This window comes from Pelodiscus sinensis, chromosome 5 (genome assembly GCF_052426305.1).
Source record: "Pelodiscus sinensis isolate ZL-2025 chromosome 5, ASM5242630v1, whole genome shotgun sequence".
Lineage (NCBI taxonomy): Eukaryota > Metazoa > Chordata > Testudines > Trionychidae > Pelodiscus > Pelodiscus sinensis.
The window spans coordinates 62,789,924-62,814,849 of record NC_143056.1 but is presented as its reverse complement, the minus strand read 5'-3'; the positions used below and the strand labels follow the sequence as shown (position 1 = coordinate 62,814,849).

The 24,926-nt window shown below is 46.8% G+C and overlaps 1 protein-coding gene across 3 annotated transcripts in view; it reads left to right on the top strand.

Annotated features, from left to right (window-relative positions):
- Window positions 1-24,926, top strand: part of DNAJC17 (DnaJ heat shock protein family (Hsp40) member C17) — a 33,282-nt gene that overhangs the window by 1,268 nt on the left and 7,088 nt on the right. For 2 of the 3 annotated variants that reach the window (XR_012903435.2, XM_014576318.4), the window contains exons 2-10: window positions 5,140-5,209; window positions 8,600-8,658; window positions 11,030-11,117; window positions 15,692-15,774; window positions 18,113-18,209; window positions 19,051-19,097; window positions 19,661-19,738; window positions 21,566-21,646; window positions 22,192-22,320. Coding sequence is in view for 2 of the 3 variants with exons in the window: in XM_014576318.4 (XP_014431804.1) it covers window positions 5,140-5,209; window positions 8,600-8,658; window positions 11,030-11,117; window positions 15,692-15,774; window positions 18,113-18,209; window positions 19,051-19,097; window positions 19,661-19,738; window positions 21,566-21,646; window positions 22,192-22,320 (732 nt within the window). In the remaining variant the exon portion in view is untranslated. The remainder of the gene's footprint in view (window positions 1-5,139; window positions 5,210-8,599; window positions 8,659-11,029; window positions 11,118-15,691; window positions 15,775-18,112; window positions 18,210-19,050; window positions 19,098-19,660; window positions 19,739-21,565; window positions 21,647-22,191; window positions 22,321-24,926) is intronic. The other variant, XM_075927114.2, reaches the window with a different exon arrangement.

Sequence of the window (24,926 nt, the reverse complement as noted above, 5' to 3'; positions counted from 1 at the left end):
GTCCACCACCTCCCTTGGCAATTTATTCCAATATTTGACCACCCTGACAGTTAGGAATTTTTTCCTAATGTCCAATCTAAACCTCCCCTGCTGCACTTTAAGCCCATTACTCCTTGTCCTGTCCTCAGTAACCAAGAGGAACAAATTTTCTCCTTCCTCCTTGTGACACCCTTTTAGATATTTGAAACCCGCTATCATGTCCCCCCTTAATCTTCTTTTTTCCAAACTAAACAAGCCCAGTTCATAGGTCATGTTCTCTAAACCTTTAATCATTCTTGTTGCTCTTCTCTGTACCCTTTCCAATTTCTCCACATCTTTCTTGAAATGTGGCGCCCAGAACTGGACACAGTACTCCAGCTGAGGCCTAACTAGTGCAGAGTAGAGCGGCAGAATGACTTCATGAGTTTTGCTTACAACACACCTGTTGATACAACCTAGAATCATATTTGCTTTTTTTGCAACAGCATCACACTGTTGACTCATATTCAACTTGTGGTCCACTATGACCCCTAGATCCCTTTCCGCCATGCTCCTTCCTAGACAGTCACTTCCCATCTTGTATGTATGGAAGTGATTGTTCCTTCCTAAGTGGAGCACTTTGCATTTCTCTTTATTAAACCTCATCCTGTTTACCTCTGACCATTTCTCTAACTTGCTAAGGTCATTTTGAATTATGTCCCTATCCTCCAAAGAAGTTGCAACCCCACCCAGTTTGGTATCATCTGCAAACTTAATAAGCATACTCTCTATCCCAATATCTACATCATTGATGAAGATATTGAACAGTACGGGTCCCAAAACAGACCCTTGCGGAACTCCACTTGTTATCCCTTTCCAGCAGGATTTAGCACCGTTAACAACAACTCTCTGACTACTGTTATCCAGCCAATTATGCACCCACCTTATCATGGTCCTATCTAAGTTATATTTGCCTAGTTTATCAATAAGAATATCATGCAAGACTGTATCAAATGCCTTACTAAAGTCTAGGTATATGACATCCACCGCTTCTCCCTTATCCACAAGGCTCGTTATCCTATCAAAGAAAGCTATCAGATTAGACCAACATTAAGTCTTTATTGATGACTGTGTAACTTTATTTCTCAGTTTAGCCCAGTATTCCTTGTTGTCATGACTGGGCAATCAAAATAACAGGACTCTGTCACACATAACATTTCTTTACCTATTTGTAGACAGTTGCTATGCCTCTATTTGCCCCTTACTCTAGATAGAATATTATTCTGTCATTTTCAAAACTCTTGTAATCATTATTCACCAGTGAATTCTCTTTATTTGCCTCTCTTGAAATGGTTGCATTTCTCCTAGCTGAAGCCTAACTAATACTGTGTTTCACTATTTATCTAGAAAGGGCCCCTGACTTACTAGGTACTTTATAGATATAGACTAAAACAAATCCCTGTCCTGAAAAAGTGCAATATAAATCAATAACACACACACAGGGAATGGAGAAAGGAAACCATGGATTTGGGGGATGGGAGTGAGAGAAGGGCAGAGAGGTGGGAGAAAAGACTATAGAGACTAGGATATGGAACTCTGATTTGGAGCATTCTGTCATATGTTGGTTCCTGGAATTTTAAAATTACGTTTTTAGAAAATGTTTATGGAGAGGTTAGCAGATTGTTAATTGTGTGTATAATCTTGCTTGTTTTCTTTGAGATTTTGCTATTAATTCCCAGTATAACCATTATTGTTTTGGTCAGTGTTGCATTGTGATTCTTAATCATGTTGCTGTATTTGATAGAACAGAAAATATTTGCTTGCTTGCTGACCTCCTTCTGTACTCTAGTCACTGTGCAGTATTTTCTGTTTTGTCTTGTCTTGAACATGTGGGGTCAAATCATGTCCCTGTTGGAGTTAATTGGAAAATTCTCATTGGCTTCAGTGGAGCTGCAATTCACTCATATTTATTTACAGTTCTTTAAATGGATACCATCAACTTGAAATCTAGTCTGTTTAATAAAAGAGTTTAAAAGTCCTTTCTGGTACTAAAACTATTTTCCTGTACTAAGTCTGCATAAGTCTCTTCAACAACTTTGGGGATTTGCAGTTCCATTTTCCTCCTCCTCCTCTCCCCCCAGCCCTACTTTCTCCTTTATTGTTTTAAAGACCCTCTCAAATAATAGAGGAATCTGACTATAGAAAAGTAAGTGACATTAACTAAATACAGAGTTAACATTAACTTTGTTCAATTGATAAATAATCTTTTACTCTAATTTTCAGTAGGGATATTAAAATGCATTTAAGTAAACATGGGCTGGCAGTTGACTCCTCGAGAGCCAATATGCACTGGAAGCTGATACAGAACCAGCAAAATATGGGGGGGGGGAGGTGGAAGGTGGCTTCCCAGGAGTTGGTACATGTGAGAAGCTGGCTTTTAAGCCAGATACTCATGCATACCAGAAGCCTGCGTGTAACTGTTAAGGTTAAGTGATGAGCCCAGGCTCATCCGTTATCCATGTGCATGGTTACACTTTCACATTCCTAAATTCTCAGTTACAGTAACATTGGTAGGTAAATTTTAGATACAAGTATGATGTTTAAGTTGAAAGGGTCCTTTCAATTAGGTAGAAGTAAAAACTAGCACTAAAATAAGCAGGCATAGGCCCATTGTCTTTAGTAGGGATATAATAGAATAACTGTTTAAACTGTTGACCGATAAGCATGAGCTTACCAGTTACTGTGAACAGTTACACGCAGGCTTCAGCCCTGTGCTGGGGGAGCCGGCTGCCATTCCATGCTGATGCCTCTGATACAGAGGCAGCAGTGTGGAGGTGGCAGCCAGTTCATTGGGAAGGGGGCTGCAGGTCATCCCAGAGTATTCTAGGATGCATTTCATCAGGCCCTGGTGACTTGCAGACATCCCAGGGAGCGAGCTGCTGCCTGTGCTCCAGGTGTATGTAACTGCTGAAAATTTCAGCAGTTACATGGTTACCCAGTTACCTGCTTTTTAAAATCCCTCGTCTTCAGTCAAGTTGCACCCTGCTTCTCCAGGGCTGAATAGAGTCATGAATATCTAACTTTATCGAAAGGAGATATATGAACAACTTTTAAATAGTTTTGAATCCATTTCTTTAACTTAACGTTGAGGTCCTGTTGTATCATCATGTGATTTCCTTGTCAAGTTAGTAGATAGTTTGAGGAATGTGTAACAGAAACTTGATGGGCATCATTGGTATTTTTGTATTTATTAAGTTGGGGAGTAAGATATTTAAGAAGGAAATGTATTAACATGTTTCTAAAATAATATTTTGTAAAGGTTTGTGGAGTATTTTTTTTTATTTTTATTTTTTTTTCTAATCCTATCCAACCCAAATCATTAACAAACTCAGAGTTTCCACAGGGCAACTCATTCCCACTCTTTTATTTAAAACTGCTAATACCATTGCAAGTGTATTTGTGATTGCCCACAAATTCACTGTCATTCTCACTTCAGTTCAGTAGGGAAAGTGACCCTAAGGACTTTGTATGAGGGGCAGATGTTAGTACCCTGAAAACTTCCATCATATTCTTTTAATGGAAGCTGTTTCCTGAGACTCTGTGCCTGCCATTGGATCCATGCAGGTAGCAATCATCTGTGCTTCCATGCAGGCATGAAAGACAGCCTACTTGGATCAGATCTTAAATTTACCAATTTGGCATGAACTAACCATTTGACTTGCCGGTTTGTATTACCAGTTAAAAATGTGATTGTATTCAAGGATCAGCACAGTAATGTGGCAAATCTGTTGGTGACATGAGCTGCCTGAAAGCAATATCTTTGTGAAGTATCTGAAGCATCCCAGAGACTGGGTAATCTACAAAGGAGTCAGTCAGAGATCACCATAAACTGTAAATGAAGGGAGGAATTATTTTTCCATAGTAGAAATGTAAAATCCCAATTAATTAGTTCACTGGTTAAACTTAACACTTAAACAGGGGAGGGGGGCTGCTCCAGCTGGGCTGGAACAGCCCTCCCCCACTGCGGCAGTCTCTAGCCCCTATCAGTTAACTATTCACATTCCTAATCCTTAGGTCAATTGTTTAGAAGTCCTAATTGATATAATCACATTAGAGTGTTCCTCTGACAGTGTATAGATGTGTATAGATGATCTGTGATTTAGAAAACTCCTTTTAGTTTTTAACGGATTCTCATTTACAGTGGTGTTTTATTTAGGTGGCTTTTTTTTAGCAGCTGGTTGTCTTCACTGTTACTTATATATGTCCACCAGGTGGTGTATGAACACCACAAGTTCTCACCAGCCAACTTATTAAGCAATTTCTTGGCAGTTGGCTAGAGGTCACTCTTCTCTTGCTTGCAAGTATAAAATCAAGAAAGATTTCCTATGATAGAGAGAACTCAGATTTTTATATGCCACTGGTATGATTTTAACACTTTTGTTGACTTCCTTTTGAACTGTAAGAAATGCTGTGTTTACATGATCTCTGTGGTGGCATATCTATTGCTGCAAGCAGGGAGAGGAACCCCCTGAAACTAACATGGATGTATGAGACCGTTACTAAAATGGCATAGTATTTGGTCAAATTTTCTCTCCTTGCTAATATCCATTGTTAAGCAGTGTGCTGTATGAACTCCATTCCAAATAATTCCATCTGCAGAGAATACCCCCTCCCTTCCTGAATTGCTGATGATTGTGCTCCCTTATATTAAACTTGGCCTTGGCTGTAGTGGTCTACTGATTTGTGACTGTAATGCTTGATTATTGCAATATGCTCTATCTAGGTGTAAAATCTATGGCTTTAAAAAGCTGTGACTGTGATTGCTGACCTACTTGGCATCTTGGGCTGGAATGTTTTCCTGTTGCGGTGTGATGTGATTACAAGGGAAGACCCATATAGAGAAGTTGAGCTTTAAACAACCTCCTGTTGTTGCATTAAGATCGTTTTATTTACCTAACCAGCTGCCAGTGATGGCATCAGTGTCCTAGTCTTTCCGTATTTGCTAGGTTGCCTGTGGCACTCCCACACCTGCCAGAGAGTGCTGGCAGCTAATCTTAAGTCCTTTTTTACACAACACTCAATTGTACATCTCTTGTGTTTCCTATGTGATGCTTTTGTCCTAAATGCCATTGTGTGAGGAGAATTACAATCATTAGTGAATCTCTGTTTTGGCTCTTACAGGTTAAGAAAGCATATAGGCAGAAAGCCCTGACTTGCCATCCAGATAAGAACCCAGACAATCCCAGAGCAGGTAAGATCAGTCTTGGTGGATACAAGCAGGTTATCCCTGTTAGTCCTAGTTGCATGAACAACTGGGAGTGGCTGTTTGTTTTTCTGTTGCACAGCTCTGTTTTTGCAAGTAATTATGGAGTGCCTGTGTTACTGAGTGTATGCACGTATCTCTGAGGTCTTGTCTACACATTGAGCTAATGCACACTTATGGAGTTGTGATTTCTACAGCGCACCAACTTGTGCATTAACTGGCCCGTGTAAACCCTGCAGGTATGCTCTAGGGATGTGAATGTTTATCTGAGTAAAGAGTTAACTGATCAACCCCAGGCTCATCTGTTAACCCTCACAGTTACATGCACTCCCTTTCTCCCCTGTGCTGCTGACTAGGGATGTTAGATAGCATGTAATTGAATTGTAATGGTTACACGACTATTCAATAGTCCCTGGGGTCGGGGCTAGCAGCCAACACGCTCCCGGCCCTGTTTCTGGAGAGCCCCTGCCACCTTGTGCTGCTGCCTGTGTTTAAAAACGGGCTCCCTGTGCAGACTGGCTGCTGCCCCGCGCTGCTGCCTCTAATACAGCAGCTCACCCCACCCCTTGCATGTAAATGTGTAACCACTAACAATGTCAGTGGTTACATGTTTGCACAAACATATTTTAACATCTCTGCTATGCACTAAAGGTTCCTTAATGTGTGTTAAGGTGGTAGTAAAATGCACTTTCATGTGCAAAGGAAGGTCTGTGTGGACCAATTAATGTGCAGCATTTTAGTGTACTTTAGAAATTACAAATCTGTAAGTGCACATTTCTCTACAGTATAGACAAGCGCCGAGATACATTCATCATTATCAGGTAACTGAGTTATATCCCAATGGCTTCCAGGTCATTCTTCTAATCTGCAGCCCTAAAAATCTCTAGGGTTCAATATAAAACTGGTATATCATTATTGATTGATATTTTGGTAGTGCCCATTGTAAGAAAATAATATATGCTATAGGCAAGCCTCCATATACAGGCAGTCCCCGAGTTACGCGGATCCGACTTATGTCGGATCCGCAGTTACGAACGGGGCTTTTCTCGCCCCGGAGGATGGGAGTGACGGGACACCCAGATGCGCCGCGGTCTGCCGCCCCCGTCCTCCGGGGCGAGAAAAGCTGCTCCCCGTCTCCCTGGTCTGCAGGGAGACGGGGAGCAAAGCCTTGGAGCACGCCCGCAGCGGGACAGCCCGGGTGCGCTTGAGCTGTCCCCCTGCGGGCGTGCTCTGCGGCTTTGCTCCCTGTCTCCTGACCAGCAGACCAGGGAGATGGGGAGCAAAGCCTTGGAGCACACCAGCAGTGGGACAGCCGCGGCGCGCCTGGACTGTCCCGCTGCCCGCGTGCTCTGCGACTTTGCTCCGCGTCTCCCAGGTCAGCAGAGACGGAGCAAAGCTGTGGAGGACTTGGGCGGTCTCGCCACCCCAATCTCCCTGGTCTGCTGGGGGGCGGTGCAGCTAGTGCCCCCCCCCTCAGCAGACCAGGCTTTTCTTGCCTACCCCTGGGGTAGAGCAGCTGGGGGCTGCCGGTTGGTCCCGCAGCGCTGCTCCGGACCAACCCGGCAGCACCCCAGCTGCTCTGCCCCAGGCGTCCTGATTCAGCCGCTGCTGGTCAGTTTCAGCAGCAGCTGAATCAGGACGCCTGGGGCAGAGCAGCTGGGGTGCTGCTGGATTGCTCCAGTAGCGCCGAGGAGCCGCGCTACTGGAGCAACCCAGCAGCACCCCAGCTGCTCTGCCCCAGGCGTGCCCAAGTCAGCCGCTGCTGAAACTGACCAGCGGCTGACTACAGGAAGCCCCAGGCAGAGTTGCTCTGCCCCAGGCTTCCTGGAATCAGCCGCTGATCAGTTTCAGCAGCAGCTGACTTGGGGACGCCTGGGTTTCTTAAGTTGAATCTGTATGTAAGTCAGAACTGGCGTCCAGATTCAGCCGCGGTTGAAACTGATCAGTTCCGACTGACGCCAGTTCCGACTTACATACAGATTCAACTTAAGAACAAACCTACAGTCCCTATCTTGTACGTAACTCGGGGACTGCCTGTATTGTGCAGTAAAATCGTTCTAAATTATGGACAATGCCCTTCATTCTACAACTGTTAAATATACATGTTAATTAATTAAATATGAAAATGAATAATACCATCCACGTGTTGAAGCCACTTATGTTAATTTTGATATTCAGTTTATTTTATTTTATGGTGTCCCTCATACTTTTCAGTTTTTTTATGCCATAGATTTGTTTACTGATTGCATATAAATGTTCTGTAGCTACTTTCAGAGGGAAGATGGTCCTTATATGGCGCTTTGGTAGGCAGTGAAGATAGTTAGTGGGGTTGCCAGATGGTTTCAACAAAAATACCGGACATACTTGACATTACATCACAATCGACATTACAACTTATTTAGAAAATACCGGACACTTATATTTTCTCATTTATATTTTCTCAATTTGTTTCCCGCACAGAAAGCTCAAATACTAGACTGTTTGGTTCAAAACCGGACACCTGGCAATCCTAATAGTTGGGGATTATGCAATAAGAACATGAGCTGAATCCTTCTTGTAAAATGATCAGTGGCGAAACAGTTAACATTTCAGAAATAATATCCCATTGAGATGAAAGGGAGAATGCCTACTTATCAGGACTGTGCCCCGTTCCCCCAGGCTATTTGCAGGTTCAGGAATGCTTTACTGCAGGGTTGGGGAACCTAAGGCCTGGGAGCCAGATGTAGCCCCCAGCTTGCCGGGATCCAGCTCCTGAGGCTTGGGGCTCCTCCCAGTATTGGGGAGCCTGTGCTGATGCTCTAGCCCCCAACCGTCCCACTATGGGGGTGGAGTGCACAAAATCTCCTAGGCTGGGCCCCCCTAGGCTCTGGTATGTGAGGAGTGTCTTTCTCCTTCTCAGTTGGTGGCCATGTCATTGAGGGTTTGCAGGGGTTGTGTTTTTTGCTTTTCACTTGTGTGTGGCCCCTGACATTTTTTATGAGTCAGTGCCCCCCAACACAAAAAAAGTTCCCCACCCCGCTTTACTGCATAGGTTACATTTGATTTCATATTTACAAGATTTCCTTCAGAACCTGAAGGTCCAGAAATAGTTTTTTTTTCTCTTTAAATGAAAGCTTAGATAATAGAGCATAGTTTTGTGAGTGACTTCCAGAGCCATGGGCTATAGGCTGGCTTATAAATACTTTTGAAAAGTTATTCTCTCTAGAAATCTATAGCTGTCTTCCCTGGGGGCAGGGGACTGGACTCAATGACCTCTTGAGGTCCCTTCCAGTCCTAGTTCTATGAAAAGGGAATTCCTTCCTCTGATATGTAGCCAGAGGCTCTGAGCGCTGCTTGCTTGGTTTTCTGTCTGATCCCTCTTTCCTTTCCAATCCCCAGAGGAACTCTTCCACCAGCTGTCTCAGGCCTTAGCAGTTCTAACTGATGCAGCAGCAAGGGTAAGGATGTCCATCCCTGGGACATGGTGGCAGCATATGTTACCTCTGTCTGCCAAATATCTTCTTCTATATATTTTAGAGAGTTTGTACATCTGTCTGTGACCATCCATTTGTCTGTGAGTCTGTTTGTTCGAGAACGCCTCCTAACTGGTAAAATCTTGGCCCACCAAATTCGGTACACAGCTTCCTCTTATAACTTCAAGTAAGATCAGGGTTTGGTTGTGCCAGGACAATGGGATGTGATTGTCAAATGAGAAGGAAGGGATGTGGGAGCAGGAACAGTTACTCACAAAGGACCTTGGGGAGCAGCAAGTGTCCCAACCAACAGCACAGCACTCGCTATCCCAGCCTGCCCCAGCCAGCCTGGAGGAGAAGCCAGCGGTCGAGCTGCATAGCTGTTGTTCCCTCCCCACCTTGGGCTGGTCATAAGGAGAAATCAGCAGATGGCCTGTGCTGTCCCCACCCCAGGTAAGTCCTGGAGAGAACACCTCACCCCAAGCTGAAGCTGTCAGATGGCCTGTGCAGTCCTTTTCATCCCTGCTGCTCCTTGTTCTGTCATCCATCAGTACTGAGAACAGCCTCTCTCCATCTTCTCTGGAACCCCTCTTCAGGTAGTTAAAGGCTGTGATCAAATATCCCCTCACTCTTCTCTCTGCATATGAAATAAGCCCAAATTCCTCAGCCTTTCCTCATAGGTCATGTGCTCTAACCCCTTCATTTGGTTTAATCAATAGAGTTTATGGCTCTTTTCTGTAAGATTTACATGTTCTAAAGTGTGTATCTAGCCTCCGCGAGGTCAGATGGGGATAGGTACTGTATAAGAACCTAGACAGATATTCTTGGTCTGATACACTGTGGGGGTGGCGGAGTGGCATCTTTGGCTAAGGTCATGTTTACCAGCATATTGAATTGGGACATCACCCAAAGTTTAACAAAAAAATTAAGGGCCTGGTTTGAAGGGAGACTGAGTACTGCAATTCCTCTTGAGCATCCACAACACTCCCTAAAATCAGATCATGCCTGTAAAAAATAAGTAGGCAGGTAGACCCCTTAATTTCATGTGTTTAAAGACACATTTAGGGAACAGTAAGTATCTTCTTCAATTTATAAAGACAAAAATGTCTGAAAAAAGTAAGATCATGTTGCTTTTATTCTGAGTTAATATTTGCTAATACAAAGTACAACTTTCAATACATGTGAGATCTCTTGTCCAGAGTCTGTCAAGGTGGCATAACTGAAATGCGTGGAGGAGATTAACTTATAACCTTGAACCCCAGTTCATGTAACTGATGTCTGTCCTTGCACTAAAACAACTCCACAAGCTACCAATTTAAGGTCCATAAATAATCCAGAAATATAAAGAGAGATAATTTAAAACCAAATGTTTACCGCAAGCCAATAACTGTGTCTAGTTAAGAGAAACAGAAAGGCTTATCAAAATTCCAGAAGATAAGCTTTTAAAACAATAAATAAATCTCTGTGAAAGACTGGCCAAAATTTTAGTTTATTCTCTCTTAGATGATGGTATTCTTGATTCCAAGAACTTATCCTCCATTTTTAAAGTGTATGAGTGGGAGCGTGAGGAATTCCGCTTAGAAAACCCAAATATTCATGAAGTAAAACACCACCAGTTTTTCCTCCAGTATTTAAAATAAAGACCATGCTTATTGTTCATAAATGTATGTATAGAAGTGAACAGTCCCACATTGCTCTGTCAAACTAAGCATGTGCAGGAATCTGTGCAGAATCAGCACCTTATTTACCACACAGCAGTGTTGTGAAGATCATTGGGCAAGATACTTAACTCATGTAAAGCATCATAGCTCCATTGGTCTCAGTGAAACTTTGCAAGTTTACACTAGCTGAGGATCTGGACCTAATGTGCTATATAAATACAAAATTATTATTAATTACAGTTAGTGTAGAATTCTGCCATTAACTGGTCAGACACTATTTTCCAATTCTAGACAAGCTATGCATTCTGCATATAAAGTCTTTCCTAGAAAATAATTGTTTGTTTTAAACTTTAAAGTAAGGCAAACCTGATCTCTCACCCAACAGATTATTATTCTACACCATTTGGAAAATGACCTTCCTCACCAATGTTATCAGTGCCTTCAATGGCCTCTCTTCCTCCCACTGAAGATGGGTCAAACTTTCCATGCTGCATCTTGAGGTTCTTAGCCTGGGTGTTGTCATAATTTCAAAATAGTTTTTAACATCTTGAGTTTTTATGGATGCCGCCAGCAGTGGCTAGAAAACTCTCCACCTCTAATTTCTAAATGCTTCGATAACTGATCTTTACTCTGTTCATAACCCTGTATTTTCCCTCTATTTTATATGGATTCATATTCTGTTGTTTATCTCATAGGCTGCATATGACAAAGTGAGAAAAGCCAAGAAGCAGGCAGCTGAAAGGACTCAAAAACTTGATGAGAAAAGAAAGAAAGTAAAGCTTGGTACGGTAATAAACATCATTCCCTTTTGCCCTAAGGAGAAGTTTCAGATGCTGGGGTGCTTATATTTCTTCCACTTGTACAATTTTCTGAGTTAAGCTTCTGTCAGGCTAGGTCTACACTACAGAGTTTTGTTGGAAAAACAGCCGTTTTTCTGACAAAATTCGCAGGGCGTCCACATCTTAAGTGAGTTTTTGCCCCAAAACTTGAAAGAACAGAAGGGTTTTTGCGCATTGATAGTCCTCTTTCTACAAAGAAGGCTTTTTGCAAAAGAGTTCTTTGGTGAAAAGGCATGTGGGGATGGGGAAGAGGGGTTTTTGTGCAAGAAATGGCCTCTAGGGAAAAAAAACCAGGTGCCCTGGTGGCCATTCCGTCCAAGATAATCAGAATATCTCTAGGTGCTGTCTGCTGGCCCCTCTTAAAGCTGCAGTACCCTCACTGTGTGGCTCTCTTCTGCTGGCATTGCCACCCATGACGGAGCCACAAGCCCCTCGAAACCTCCCTGGCCCTTCCAGGGAGCAGCCCCAGGGGTCCCAGGATCTGGCCCCCGGGGGACCAAAAGACACGCCCTGACTTGGTCAGGACCAGAGACTGACGCCCTCCTCGAATTCTGGGGCGAGGAGGAATCCCTGCAAGATCCCTAGGCCAAAAGGTGGAATGCCGAGATCTACTCTTTGATGGCCACATCCCTGGCAGAGTGAGGACACCCTGCCTGGACCATGGAGCAGGTCTGGAGTAAGGTGCAGGAGCTCTGTCAGGGTATGTCAGGGCCACTGAGCGCAGCGTGCGCTCAGGGCCAGGACCCCAAACCTGCCTCTGCTATGCCGAGCTCCACCATATCCTGGGGGGTGGGGAAACATCTTCCCCACCCATTCTGGTGGACTCTGGGGTTAAGACTCATCATAGTCCAGCCAGAGGTTGCTCCAGAGGAGGAGGAGCAGGAGGGCCAGCCCCAGCCGGAGGAGGAAGAGCAGGAGACAGGGACCATGACCCTGTCCCTTGAGACGGTAACCGCCAGCCAGGACGTCTCCCAGGCCTCCTTGGAAGCCTGGGAGGGATCTTCAGGTGAGTTCTCTCTCTCACACACACACACAGGGTTGGGGAGGTGGGCGCACAGGGAGTGGGGAGCGAGTGTTGCTCGGGCTATATATCATGCTGCAGCCTGTGCAACCACGTGCAGCGTGAATATGTGGCCTGTGGATACAGCAGGCAGCTCCTGAACATGCCCAGGATCTTGCTGCCAGGCTCAGAGGAGGCCACACATGTCTTGGCCCCGGCACAGCCATCTGGAAGCAGGCTAGCCACAAGGGCACAGGCATGACCCCAGACACACTGAGGAGTGCTGCACACAGGCATGCCTGCACATGCGAGGCAGCAGCTTCTCCCAGAGAGCACAGCGAGCCGCATCTGTGTGAGTAGACCCCCAGGGATGGCTAGGCTGCTCATGGCTCCTCTGCTGCCCATGAGGGGATCCCACTGTGTCAGGACACTTTGTGTGTGTGAGCGCGTGTGTGCGCGCGCGCGTGTGTGTGTGTGTGTGTGTGTGTGTGTGTGTGTAGAGAGGGGTGGGAAGCAGGCAGCATGGTCCTTTGGGCATGCATGGTCTTGCACCCAGGACATCCCTCTTCTCTGAGCCGCGGAATGTGGTGGTTGTTCTTCTCAGAGGAGGGCACAGCCATAGGGATAGTGTCTGCAGGGCTGACTGACCGCCCCTCCTTTTGTGTTTCCACAGCTGGGACAGGGGGCCGAGCCACACCACCGCAGCCATCTGCCAGAGTCCGGAGGACCCACAGAAGAGCCAAGATGCAGAAGGACCTGATGCACCAGCACATCAGCGTCCTCTGGGACATCCAGCACACTCTGGCACGCAGGGTTGGTGCTGACCTGGAGTGGCGGAGACGAGCCTGGGGCCAAATGCTGGCACGTTGTGACGTTATGCGTGGCATCATGTCCCGCATGGTGACACACCCGCCTGATGCCACTGCTCCTGAGTTCCGCCCTCCTGCCCCCACCTCCTGTGGCCATTGCCCATCCTCCAGCCCACCCTGCAATACCTCTGCTCCCTTCCTTAACAATGCCCATGCTCCCTCCCCAAGTGATGCCTATGGCCCCTCCTCCTGCCAACTCTGACCCTGCTCTGGCCCCTCCTCCTGCTCCCCCTTTGTGGCCCCCAGAGCAACACAACCCTGACAAGGTCCCTGCACCCAAGAGGGCATCTCAAGCTGCCCCACTCTTCCAAGTTCCTTCCTACCTTTTAATGTTCAATTAAAAAAGACTTCTTTTGTTCTGAAACCAAACGTGTGTTTATTGGGAGGTGAGGGAAGGGGAAAAGGGAGGGGTTGAGAGGGGAAAGGGATAGAGCAACAAGGCAGAGGCCCCTGTTGTGGAGGCTTTGGGGAGAGATACTGGGCTGCTTGAGAGAACCTCTCTCTCCAGACTTCCCAGATGCGCACCTTGGCCTGGTGGGTGGCAGCTGTCTGGGGCTGCTCAAAAGCACAGCCCTCGCGGCTGGCGGCTGCCCCCCACTCTGGGAGGAAGGCCTCCCCCTTGCTCTCCACAATATTGTGAAGCACACAGCACGCTACCACCCTCTTGGGGATGTTGTGCTCCCTGACGTCCAGGCGGGTGAGAAGGCATCCAAAGGCACATGCTACTTGCATCCTGGCTCAGTTGAAGCGGGCATTGAATAGGTCCCTGCTGGGATCGAGGTTGCCAGGTAGGGTTTCATTAGCCAGGGCATAAGTGGGTATGCCGCATCCCCCATTATGCACACTGGCGTGTTTTGGTAACCCACAGCAAAGTCCTGGCATGGGAAAAAGGTACCTGCCTCCAGCTCGGCACACAGGCCGCAGTTCCTAAACACTCAGGCACCGTGTGCCCTGCCCGACCACGCCACGAAAATATCTGTGAATTGGCCCTGGTGGTGCACCAGGGTCTGCAGGACAACAGAATAGTAGCCTTTCCTATTTATAAACTGGGCTGCTTGATGGTTTGGTGCTCTGATCGGGACGTGCCTCGCCTTGATAGCTCCCCCGCAGTTGGGGAACCTCAGGGCAGCAAATCCAGCCATGGTAGTGTCCAGGTCCTTCAGATGGACGACTCTCTGCAGCAGCAGGGAGTTGATGGTCCTCGCCACCTGCAGAAGGAGACAAACACACAAAACAGAGAATGAGAGAGGGGGTGACTCGGCCCATGGGAGGTGCCTGTCCCCCTCCCCTTCTGTGCCCCCCCCCCAAAAAAAAAACAAACCCAGGAGCCATCTCCTATGAGCCTACTCCTGCTCACTCCTAGCAGCAGGGCTGTGTAAGGGCAGCACTGCACAAGCTCTGCAGGGACAGGGCTTCCCCCTACAGTCCCCAGTCTCACTCTTCCAAGGGTTCCCCTTGTCAAGCACTCTCTCCTCTCCCCCACCACCTCAGTGCAGGGACTGCAGCCCGAAAGCTCCTTACCTTCATAAGGAAGGCCCCAACGATGGACTCTTCCCCCCCTCCGCCCCCCCCAACTGGTTGCCCACCGACAAGTAGCTGTCTGAGGTGGCCAACTTCCACAGGGCGATTGCAACCCATTTCTGCAGGGGGGTGGTGGGCTGAAGGTGGGTGTCACATCTCTGGAGAGTGGGGGTGAGCCTGGCACAGAGCTCAAGGAAGGTGGCCTTGTGCATTCGAAAGTTCTGTGCCCACTGCTGGTCATCCCACTGCTCCAGGACCAGCTGGTCCCACTAGTCTGAGCTGATCTCCAGCCTCTACAGTGGGGTGCAAAAGCCAGACTGGAGCAGCCGTTGCCACAGAAAGGGTCCCCAGGAAGAGCTTGGGGTCCAGGTCCTCCATGAAGAGGAAGGCAGCTGGCAGCAAATGTGGCCGTGTGGGGCCATCACTTGCCCAGAGGCGGCTCTGGCTCCATGGCACGCACATGAAAAAGCTGTGGCATCCAAAAAAGAACAGGGTAACCCCAGCAGGCGCTGCTGAAGCTTTGCTGTCCCTCAAAGAGGTCCGTGCGCAGGCAGCAGCAGCAGCAGAGAAATGGCTGTCCAAGGTTCCAGCACCAGCCCTTGGAAGCAACTGATGACCTAAAGCCCTGGCTGAAGTTCCGGGCGGCCTTTCATGTGAGTTCCGGGCGGCCTTTCATTAGAGAGCGTCTAATCAGTCTGAATGCTTTCTTTCGCAAAAGCCCATCGCTTTTTCGATGCGCTTTTGTGTGTAGACACGCTCTTGTGCAAGAAGTTTTTGCGGAAGATCTCTTCCGACAAAAGCTTCTTGTGCAAAAAGCCTGCAGTCTCAACATAGCTTCAGTCAATAATAGCTGAACTTTCTTGAATCATTCTTTATAAAACTGTGATTGTGTGAATTTCCCCTATGCTGTTAGCAGTGGCTGATCCAGGAAAGCACTGGTGAAGGACTGTTACCGATGGCTCAGTGCTTCACCTAAACATAAGGGAGGCAGGAGAGGCATCAGGCAGAGACCTGAGGGAACGAACCCTAGAAACAGCCAGATCTGGAAAAGGATCTCTAGCTTCTGGTGTCGTGCAGCCTGGTTTTATAGACAATAATGACAATAACTGGGGTTGTGGTTTTCTGCAGACCTTGAAGCCCGGGAACGAGAAGCCCAAGCTCATGTGAGTGAAGAGGAAGAGATCCGAATAACCAGGACACTAGAACAAGAGGTAATAAAGATTTGTATGTTGTGTTATTTTGAGGCAGACAGGTGGTTGAAAGCCTTTTAACATGTAGCTGTGGTGATGAGCTGAGACCCAACAAATCTCTCTGAACTGTAGCAGTTCATCAGCCTTTTGGAATAAATGGTTCCTGTGGAATAATACCAGCCTCATGAATAGGGCATTACCAAATTCATGGTCCATTTTGGTCAATTTCATGATCAGGGTTTTTAAAAATTGGTCAGTTTCATGATTTCAGATGTTTACATCTAAAATTTCAGTGTAGTAAGCCTGTGGGTCCTGTCTCAAAAGGTGATGGTGGTGGTGGAGTTCCAAGATTATCATCCTCACTTTTGTGCTGCCTAGGCCTCCAGAAAAATGGATGCCCCAAACTTTGGTTGAAGCTGCAGAGGCAGAAGCAGTGGAGGCAAGCACCAAGAGCCCCAGCAAGAGTTATGGGGGGCAAACCCCTTGTGCCCACCTTGCCTCAGTGACCCACTGCCAGTCATCATCTAGCCCCTCACCTCATGGGCAAACTGCAGTCTGAAATGGTCACTCATTATTGGCAAGGGGGTTGTAGCCAAACAGGAACCCTCAGTAATATCCATCTTTGCTTGCCTGGAGCATGCAGGGCACACAGAACAGTAAAAGCCTTGGAGCAGGAGGCTCAGGATATGGCAGGCTGCTGTGACCCTGAATGGCTGTAAACAGAGATATGCCAATTACTGACCAAGAGGCTGCCGAGGAGTGCCCTTGACTAAAACCCATATTGATACGAACACACAGCCGTCCGCGGGGGGAGGAATCTCTCGCTCAGTAAAAAAATGTCTAGTACTCACAATTTAGCTATCTTCCTCTCTTACAAGTGTAAATTATTTCAAACTCCCTTCTAAGAACTGGTGCCACAAAACGGACCAGTACAATTTGGCATCTTAAGATAAGAAAGAGGATACGGGCCCCCAGGGGTATAAAGATGGGTCCAGCAGCTCATTTACTCTGAGTGTCAATCTACCATCTATCTGCTGGTCGGGTTAGGTGTTTGACCTCCCGAGGTTCCATGAGGACGCCCACCTCGTATCCGTCTTTCCTAGTTATTGAGGGACCGGCCCTGGCCTGACACGCTGGGACCGAGAGGCACAGAAGGGGGTAAAACTTGTACCTGGATGTGGTCCTTTGTCTTAAGTGTACACATAGACTTAGAGCTCTTTAAAGATTAAGCTGTCACTTGGTACCATTATTTCTATTTTCTATCTTTATTTTCTTTGTAACCATTTTTAAGATCTATATTTGCTAGCAGTTAAGAAATAGAGCAATAGCCATTGTAACCATATGCTTTATAAGTCTTCTTTAATAAACCTGTAACTGTTTAAGTTTTTAACCTGACTCCTTCAGTTGCTGTAACAGAACCAAGCACAATTTAAAAGAACTTCAGCCGGTCATAAGGGATAGGTATAGGAAGAGCTTGGGCATTTGGATCGTGTCACTCCCAGGTGACAGATCTGTTGGGGCATCTCTCAGTCTTCCCTAGACTGCCCACTGCGAAGGGATCCTGTATCCTAGCAACTGAAATCTGAGATGTAATAAGCTCTTCCTATAAACTCTGGGGCATCTGTCAGCCTGTTGGCTGCCCTCCGTGACGGGACCCCGGTCCTAGCGGTAAAGGCACGGACGTTAAACCTTTTCTCGGTAACACACACACATACACACACACACACTGCCCTGACCGTCGGCTGACAGGTGTGAACCTGTTGCCTTTTGTCTGATTGTGACCTTGCAACCTCAGTACACTCAGGCCCTGCAGCCTGGGAGTGAGGTCAGGTCAGAGCTCCCCAGCTCTGCCTGCCTCTTCCTAGCCCTGCCCCATCTCAGGAAGCCTCTAGCTCAGGGTTTCCCAACCTATGGGTCGGGATCCAAATATGGGTCACCATTACATTTCAAAAGGGTCACCAAATATCTCCCCAGGTGGCTCTGCCCCTTCTCTTCCCCCCCGTTTTTGAATTGCCTTGGGTCACCAAGTCTTCCTGAATTGTCAAAATGGGTCCCCATGTGGCAAAGATTGGGAACCGCTGCTCTCGCTTCTCTGGCAGCCAGGCCCTCCTTGCTCTTCAGCTAGAGCAAGAGTGTGTGTGTCATCACCTCCCTGCCTGAGCTCTTCTTTATACAGCCCCCAGTTGGGCCCTAACCTTTAGTGTCTACCTCAGCAGTGATTTCTGCACTCAGCCCTCTCTCAGGGCTGGCTTTACTCTTTAAGGGCCAGTGTGGGGCAGACTCCCCGTCACAATTACATATCAATTAGCAGACTCTTGGTAACATAACTGGTGTTTGTTCACGCCTGTCTCCCCTGTAGGTAATACGCCTGCGGGAAGAGGGCTCCCGGCAGCTAGAAGAGCAGCAGAAACTCATTCAGGACCAGATCCGACTTGAGAGAGAGCAACGAGTCCAAGGTAATGGCAAATGTGATTGGAGGCGTCATCCAAACTGCAAGTTTAGAGTCCCAGATCTTTCGTGAGCTGACTTACATGGGTAGCACACTGAATAGAGAGATGTCCAGTATGGCTGTACTCCCTTATCTTGGCCACTTCTTAGACACCCGTGTCTCTGGCTTGCTGCTGGAGGAAGGCAGTGCTCATATTCCTGCTGAAATCCTTCCCACAGAAAGGCTATGTCTACACTACAGAGTTTTTTTCAGAAAAACAGCTGTTTTTCCCAAAAAACACTTGAATTATGTCCACACTGCAATCACGTTCTTTCAAAAGAAAATCGAAAGAACAGAGGTTTTTCCAAGAGCGGTAATCCTCTTTCTACAAGGAAGAAGCCTTTTTCTGAAAGAGCTCTGAGATCCTTGGCTAGAAGATGTGATGGAAGGGCAAAGTATAATAATCCCTCAGCAGCACAGACTGGCCTACAGAATTAATTCTGTGGTCTACACTAGCCTTATTTTGTTTTCCTTGACATTTCTCACGGTTGTTACCACCAGTGCAGCTCTGCTGCTAGGAGCAAGAGTGGACAGGTTTCTCTCGCCACCTTCAGTTTTAGTGGTGTCTCACTTTGATTAGAGCAAGTCTAAACAGCATGGTAGAAAAATACTGGCAGCCACCAGCGTCTTGTCTATGCTAAGCTGTTGAACCATAGTCAGCAACAACAGTGGGAAACTTAAGTGGGGAAGAAGCCCAAAAGACAGGATTGCTATTGCCTTGTACATCTGCACTGACAAACTGTGTAGTGTTACTGTTTATCCTTGTGTTTTCCCCCTGGTGTTTTCACTTTCTCCTGTTTGCCTCCTAGGGAAACATGGGAATGGTGTAGAAGGCAAAGGAACTCCCAAACTCAAAGTAAGACATCTTTAAAAAAATCGGGCCACATGACAGGCCTGGCTACTAATTTGTGTAGTATTGTTAACTGGTTGGTGCTCACTGCCAGAAAAGAGGCATCTCTCCTTTCACCCAGACTCGGAATACCTGCAGTCTAAGAGAAAGCTGAAACTCCTCTGTCCAGCATGCTCAGTGCTTATTGAAACTCTCCACTCTCATCTTCCAACTTTATTCTTCCCTGTAGCCTGATCTCAAAACCAGGAACCATAAGCTTGGAAATCAGATGTGTGCACTTTACACACTGGGAGCATATGGTTATTGCTTTACTTTCAGGTGCTTTACAATGTACAGTAAGGTTTTTTGGGTTTTTTTTATTCCACTGAGAACTGTTTAGCCCTGTGCCTCTGTATAACTTGTTTCCTGTAGTCTGTACATGCTGATATTAAAATCACTATCTTGGTAGCATGGTGGATATAAATATCAACAGGAGACATATGCTTATTCTGTAGCTGGCAAGAACCATCTTCAGTACAGCAATGTGAGTTGAAATGGTCAAAACTAACATGCAGCTTTTTCTTTTCTAGCTAAGATGGAAATGCAAGAAGGATGATGAAACAAAAGGGGGATACACAAAAGAAGTTCTCCTGCAAATCCTGCAGAAGGTTCTGTTCTGAGATGCTCTTTCCTACCACTTGATAGCCCCCAACCTTGATGCCGTAAGAAAGGGCGGAGAATTGTGGTGGATCTACATATAAACCAAAGTAGGGATGGAAGGACTAGTCAACTATCCGATAAGCAAATACTTATCGGATAGTCAACATGTGAGTTGACTAGTCGCTTTTCACCCCTGACCCCCCCCTCCTCTATCGGAAAGTGGCAGCAAGAGGGGGAGGACGACGGGGCACTTCAAAGTGGCAATGCCGCTTGAAGCCTGGATCCAGACCTCAGGCTCCACATGGCACTGCCACTTTGAAACGGCACAGGGAACCCCGCATCAGGCTCCCCTCTTGAGTTTCAAAGCGGCAGCGCTGCATGGAACCCAGGGATAAGCGGGGGAGTCCCCAGCTGATCCCGAGCTCTGTGCGGCACTTTCGCCCTAGGGCTGTTGCTACACTTCAAAGGCAGACTAGTCATTTTCCCCCTCCCCTTGCTGCCTCTATCAGAGGGGGTACTTCAAAGCACCATGTGCAGCCTGGGCCAGACCCCGGGCTCCATGCAGCATTGCTGCTTTTGAAACGTTGCATGCAGTCCAGGGCCAGCTGGGGCATCCCCAGGCTGCACCCAGTGTTTCAAAGCGGCAGTGCTGCGTGGAGCCCGGGATCAGCTGGGGACTCCCCTGCTGACCGTGGGCTCCGTGTGGTGCTGCCACTTTGAAATGCCACGTGGAGCCTGACTCTGGTCTCCCCGTGGCGTTTCAAAGCGGCAATGTTGCATGGAGCCTGGGGTCAGCGGGGAAATCCTCAGCTGACCCAGGCTCCACATGGCGCTTTGGCCTTTGAAGTGTAGCAACAGCCCTAGGGCTGTTGCTACACTTCAAAGGTGGAGGCACCCTATCGACTAATCGATGCAAAATGCATTGACTATTTGATTAGTCAGTTACTTGGTATTTAACATCCCTACGTTGAATACTAGCTGCTGTTGGGATGGTATGCTGGACTAGATCACCTGTGATCTGATTCATTGTGGCATATAACCTGAAAGACAGTTTTGTATGTAGCTGTTAGTTTTCAGGCAGGCAGTGTTCCTACTGAGAGCAGTGAAAATAGCTATAAGCTATGGTAGATCTAACGCTTCTATACCATTCCTTGGAGTGACTCTCATGGGATAGTAGCAGCTGTGACTTCATCCTGCCTTCTTGTTCCCTCCCTCCCGCCCCCCCCCCCCCGATAGTAGCTTTTTCTCCCATAATCAGTGTTTCCATGTTTGATTTAGGGATGTTAAATACCAGTTAATTTAATAGTCAGTTAACCTCATGAAATCTTATTGGTTACTCAACTATTCTGTAGTCCCCGAGGGCAAGGCCGGCAGCCAGTGCACTTTGGCCCAACTCCTGAGGAGCTCCTGTCTCTGTATCAGACGCAGCAGTGTGGCGTGCCAGGCAGGAGCTGGTCCACAAGGGGAGCCTGTTTAGAAACCAGCTCCCCTTATGGACTGGCTGCCAGTTGCCCTGCGCTGTTGCCTCTGATACAGAGACAGGAGTGCGGGGTGGCAGCAGCCCCTGTTCAGGTGGGGAGAAAGGGGGGCAGGCTGAGCTCCCAGACCTAGTGGGGGTAGACCCCGCGTGAGCCAGGACTGAGTCAGGGTGCTGGCCAGCCTGCTAAAAATGTACTGGCGGGGGTGGGGGAGGGGGGAAATGTGTGTGGTCTATAGCATTAACCTATAAGCTTTTGCTTATCAATTAATTGACTACGCTATTACGTCCCTTGTTTGACTGGGATACATTTTGCTGCTTCTGTATCTCACTTGTCTCTTCTCATTGACTCTGACAGTATGGTGAAGTGCTGAACTTGGTGTTATCAAGTAAGAAGACTGGGAGTGCGGTTGTGGAGTTTGCTACAGTTAAAGCTGCTGTAAGTTTAGCAGAATACTTCAGGATTTATTTGTTGGGAAGTCTGGAGGTGGACAAGGGAATATTGATTGATGTTGTGGAGAAAAACTGGAACTGGCTGGTGATGGTGAGGATGCTGTTACATGTAATCAAGGCAGTGAAGAGAAGTATAACTGGAGCCTGGTCTGTATGGGAACAAAATTCTAGGGCCACGTCCTCAGCTAGTATAAATTGCCATAGCTCCATTAACTTTAACTGAGCTCTGACTCATTAAAACAGGTTGAGGCTCTTACTCGTATTCTTTTATTCTTTATACCAAAAAATTATTCATGTTCCTTGTACCAAATGCACTGAGAGTGGTAATTCCTGTTTGACACCAATGTAGCCTTCGTAAAAGGGTATTCTTCACTGGCAATGGGCTGCAGTGGATCCTGAAGTTTTGTGCCCTATTTGGCCTGGCTTTTGGATTAAGCATGGGAAATCCTACTTACTAATTTCAATAGTGAGATGAGGATGGTGGTGGGTTTTGAAATGAAGATGGTGATGGGAGCATGTTCTCACTGATAGGAGATGGCAGTGAAGAATGAAGTTGGTTTGATAACTAACCCTCTAAAGATCTCCTGGTTAGAGGGTCAGCCACAGAACAATCCCAGCATGAAGTTCCCTGATAGCACTCGCCAGCCTAGAGCTTCTCAGGTAAGAAGAACACAGGCACTTTGTCACTTGTGTAGCAACCCAAACTGATATTCTGCTTCACACACATAGTAAGAATATGTTCCTTCCCTGGACAGTTTACTGAGGGTCTCCTCACTAGACATCTGCCTTCCTATTCAGCCTTTGATATTTTATAATGCTCCAGTGGCCTTTTCAGAAGTATCTCTGCCATTGGAAACAGCAAAATGAGAGACAGGCTACTTGGATCATTTCATCCTCCTCTTAGTCTTTCTCTTTCCAACTGAGAAGCAGAGAAATTCTCTGCTCAGCAATAAGGTCCTGTAGACTCTTCCCCATGGATTTATTATAATTGATAAGAATGTACATTTTCCTTGATGCTGAAGGTCCTTTGATGGATTGCTGATTAAAGGGTTGAACCAGAATTCCTTCAAAGCGCACTTAAGTATAAGTTGGGTCCGTCAGGGGGAATGCTTGGTTCTTGTGCTGGTGAAACTGTGTGGAGGAGGAGATGTATATAAGTAAATCTGAGGAGGAGAATGGCAGCTCTGTCTGATACAGGTAAACAAGGTTTAAAGTAGGGGTGTGCCTTTTCCTATTATTCCTTTGAAAGTAGTCTCATCTCCACCCATTGTTAATGCAAATCAGCTGCTGGGCAGACAACTTAGAAAACTGTCATAATACAGCAAAATGCTTGGGGAAAAGTGCATCTGGAATATGGTATAATATGAGATGCGTGGAATATAATTGTTAAATCTTGGCTGCATTCTGACTACTTCTCCAAAGAATCTCCCTGGCTGTCTCACACCAATAGCAATATTCCAAATTTGATACAATAGCAAGACTTGACTCTGCCACTGATTTGCTGCATGACCTCGGCCAGTCACTTCATCTCTCTGAGCTATATTTCTGCCACTGAAAAACAGGAATTATGCCCCCCCTCCATGAAGCACTCTGAGCTCTTAAGATGAACAGTGCTATTATGAAGGGCAATTCAGTTCCTAGCATAGTCTTTAAACTACCTGGACCCACCTCCTCACTCAAAAGTCAAAGCCAAACCCTGAAGAGCAGTCATTCCCATGAGAGTGATCCTTCCTCACACTCTGCATATGCTCTCAATCCCTTTTTTCAGTGGGTGTTTGGAAACTAGGTCTTGTGCGTATGGAATAGCTAGATATTTTTAGCTGCTTCAAAGTCTGTTTGATGTTCCTACCTTTATTTGACTGACTTTTCACTCCACAGCATATTCTAAACAGAATTGCCAGGCCACCACTGCAGGTTTTGAGCTTGGGTGTTTCCACTAAGAGCACACACCTGTTTGAGAAGAGTGGCTTTCCCATCTGATGCAGCTTAGGTGGTTATGGTGACAGACGCTCTCGCCCTGAAAGCATCAGGGAGTGGAGCTGACTGGATCTACACATGCAGTACAGAGCTGACTTTGAGTTCTACAGACATTCTAGAATCTTTAGGGTGGGTCATAGGATGGAAAAATACGAACCGGCTTAGTCAACTTCAGAGTCCCTTAGTAAGGGCAGAAAAGAGTCCAGTCAGAACTAGACCCTGGTGTTTTGCAAATGCTAAATAGCATGTAATAAAACCAAGAAACAAAAAAGCCTATTAAATGAAAATCATACTGTGCAGTGGTGATTCCTGCCTTGGAAGGCTACACCCATCTCGCCACTCTAGGCATTGCAACATAGTGCATGGAGTTGCAGTGCTGCTCAGGTTTAGTCCAGCTATCCCTCTATCATGATGGGAGTGGCCAGGCGAAATATGGCATTGCAATCTGGGCCAAATTTGATCAGCACTCCAACCCCATGCACTAGGTTGCAACACCCACAAAGGGAGCTGGCCCAGCCATATGGGACAAGAGCTCCTGCCACATAGAGTGCACAGGATGCGTTCTGCAATACCCTCCATCGCCAGGAATGACCTGACCTCCCCCAGGTCTTTCTGATTTCCTCAGGATCTCCAGAGCCAGTCCCAAGGGGCAGGACCTGACACCCCTACCTTTAGGCTTCCAACTTCCTTCTTCCCCTTCTCGCCCCTCCCCAGGGAAGAACTCAGGCTCTCTCCACAGTCTTTCACCCTTGAGTCATGGGGCAGAACCCAGCCTCTTGAGGCTTCTGACTCCCTGGAGTAGGAATTGGTTCCCCCTCCCCAAGCCTGTCACGACATAAGGAAATAAAATAAAATTCCCTAAAATTAAAGCACAATTATAAAAATCTAAAAAAGCATTTCACTTGGCTCTGTTCATACCTAAAGGGTTGTTAATGCAATTGGAACTTGCTGATGGATTTGTGTAGTTTGCTTCTGAGAGCCCTGGCCTGTATCTAGGTTTATCTTGGCTCGTTTCCATGGCAAAAGATTGTTAGCTTCTGCCTGCTGTGAGTGATTAGTGTGGCTGAGCAGAGAGAGAGGGTAGGCCAAAGCAGACAGTGATATCCCTGCTGGGTGGAGGTGAGAGTCACTGTTTTTTAACAGAGGCTCTCCAGTCTGGCGGGGCTGAGAGTCACTTGTTAGAATGGTGAGTATTTGTGGCCTATCCCTGAAAGGTACATTAGCTGAAAAATTACATTTCTGCCTGGCGACACTACTGTTATAAGTAACACCTACCATCCCCATGATAG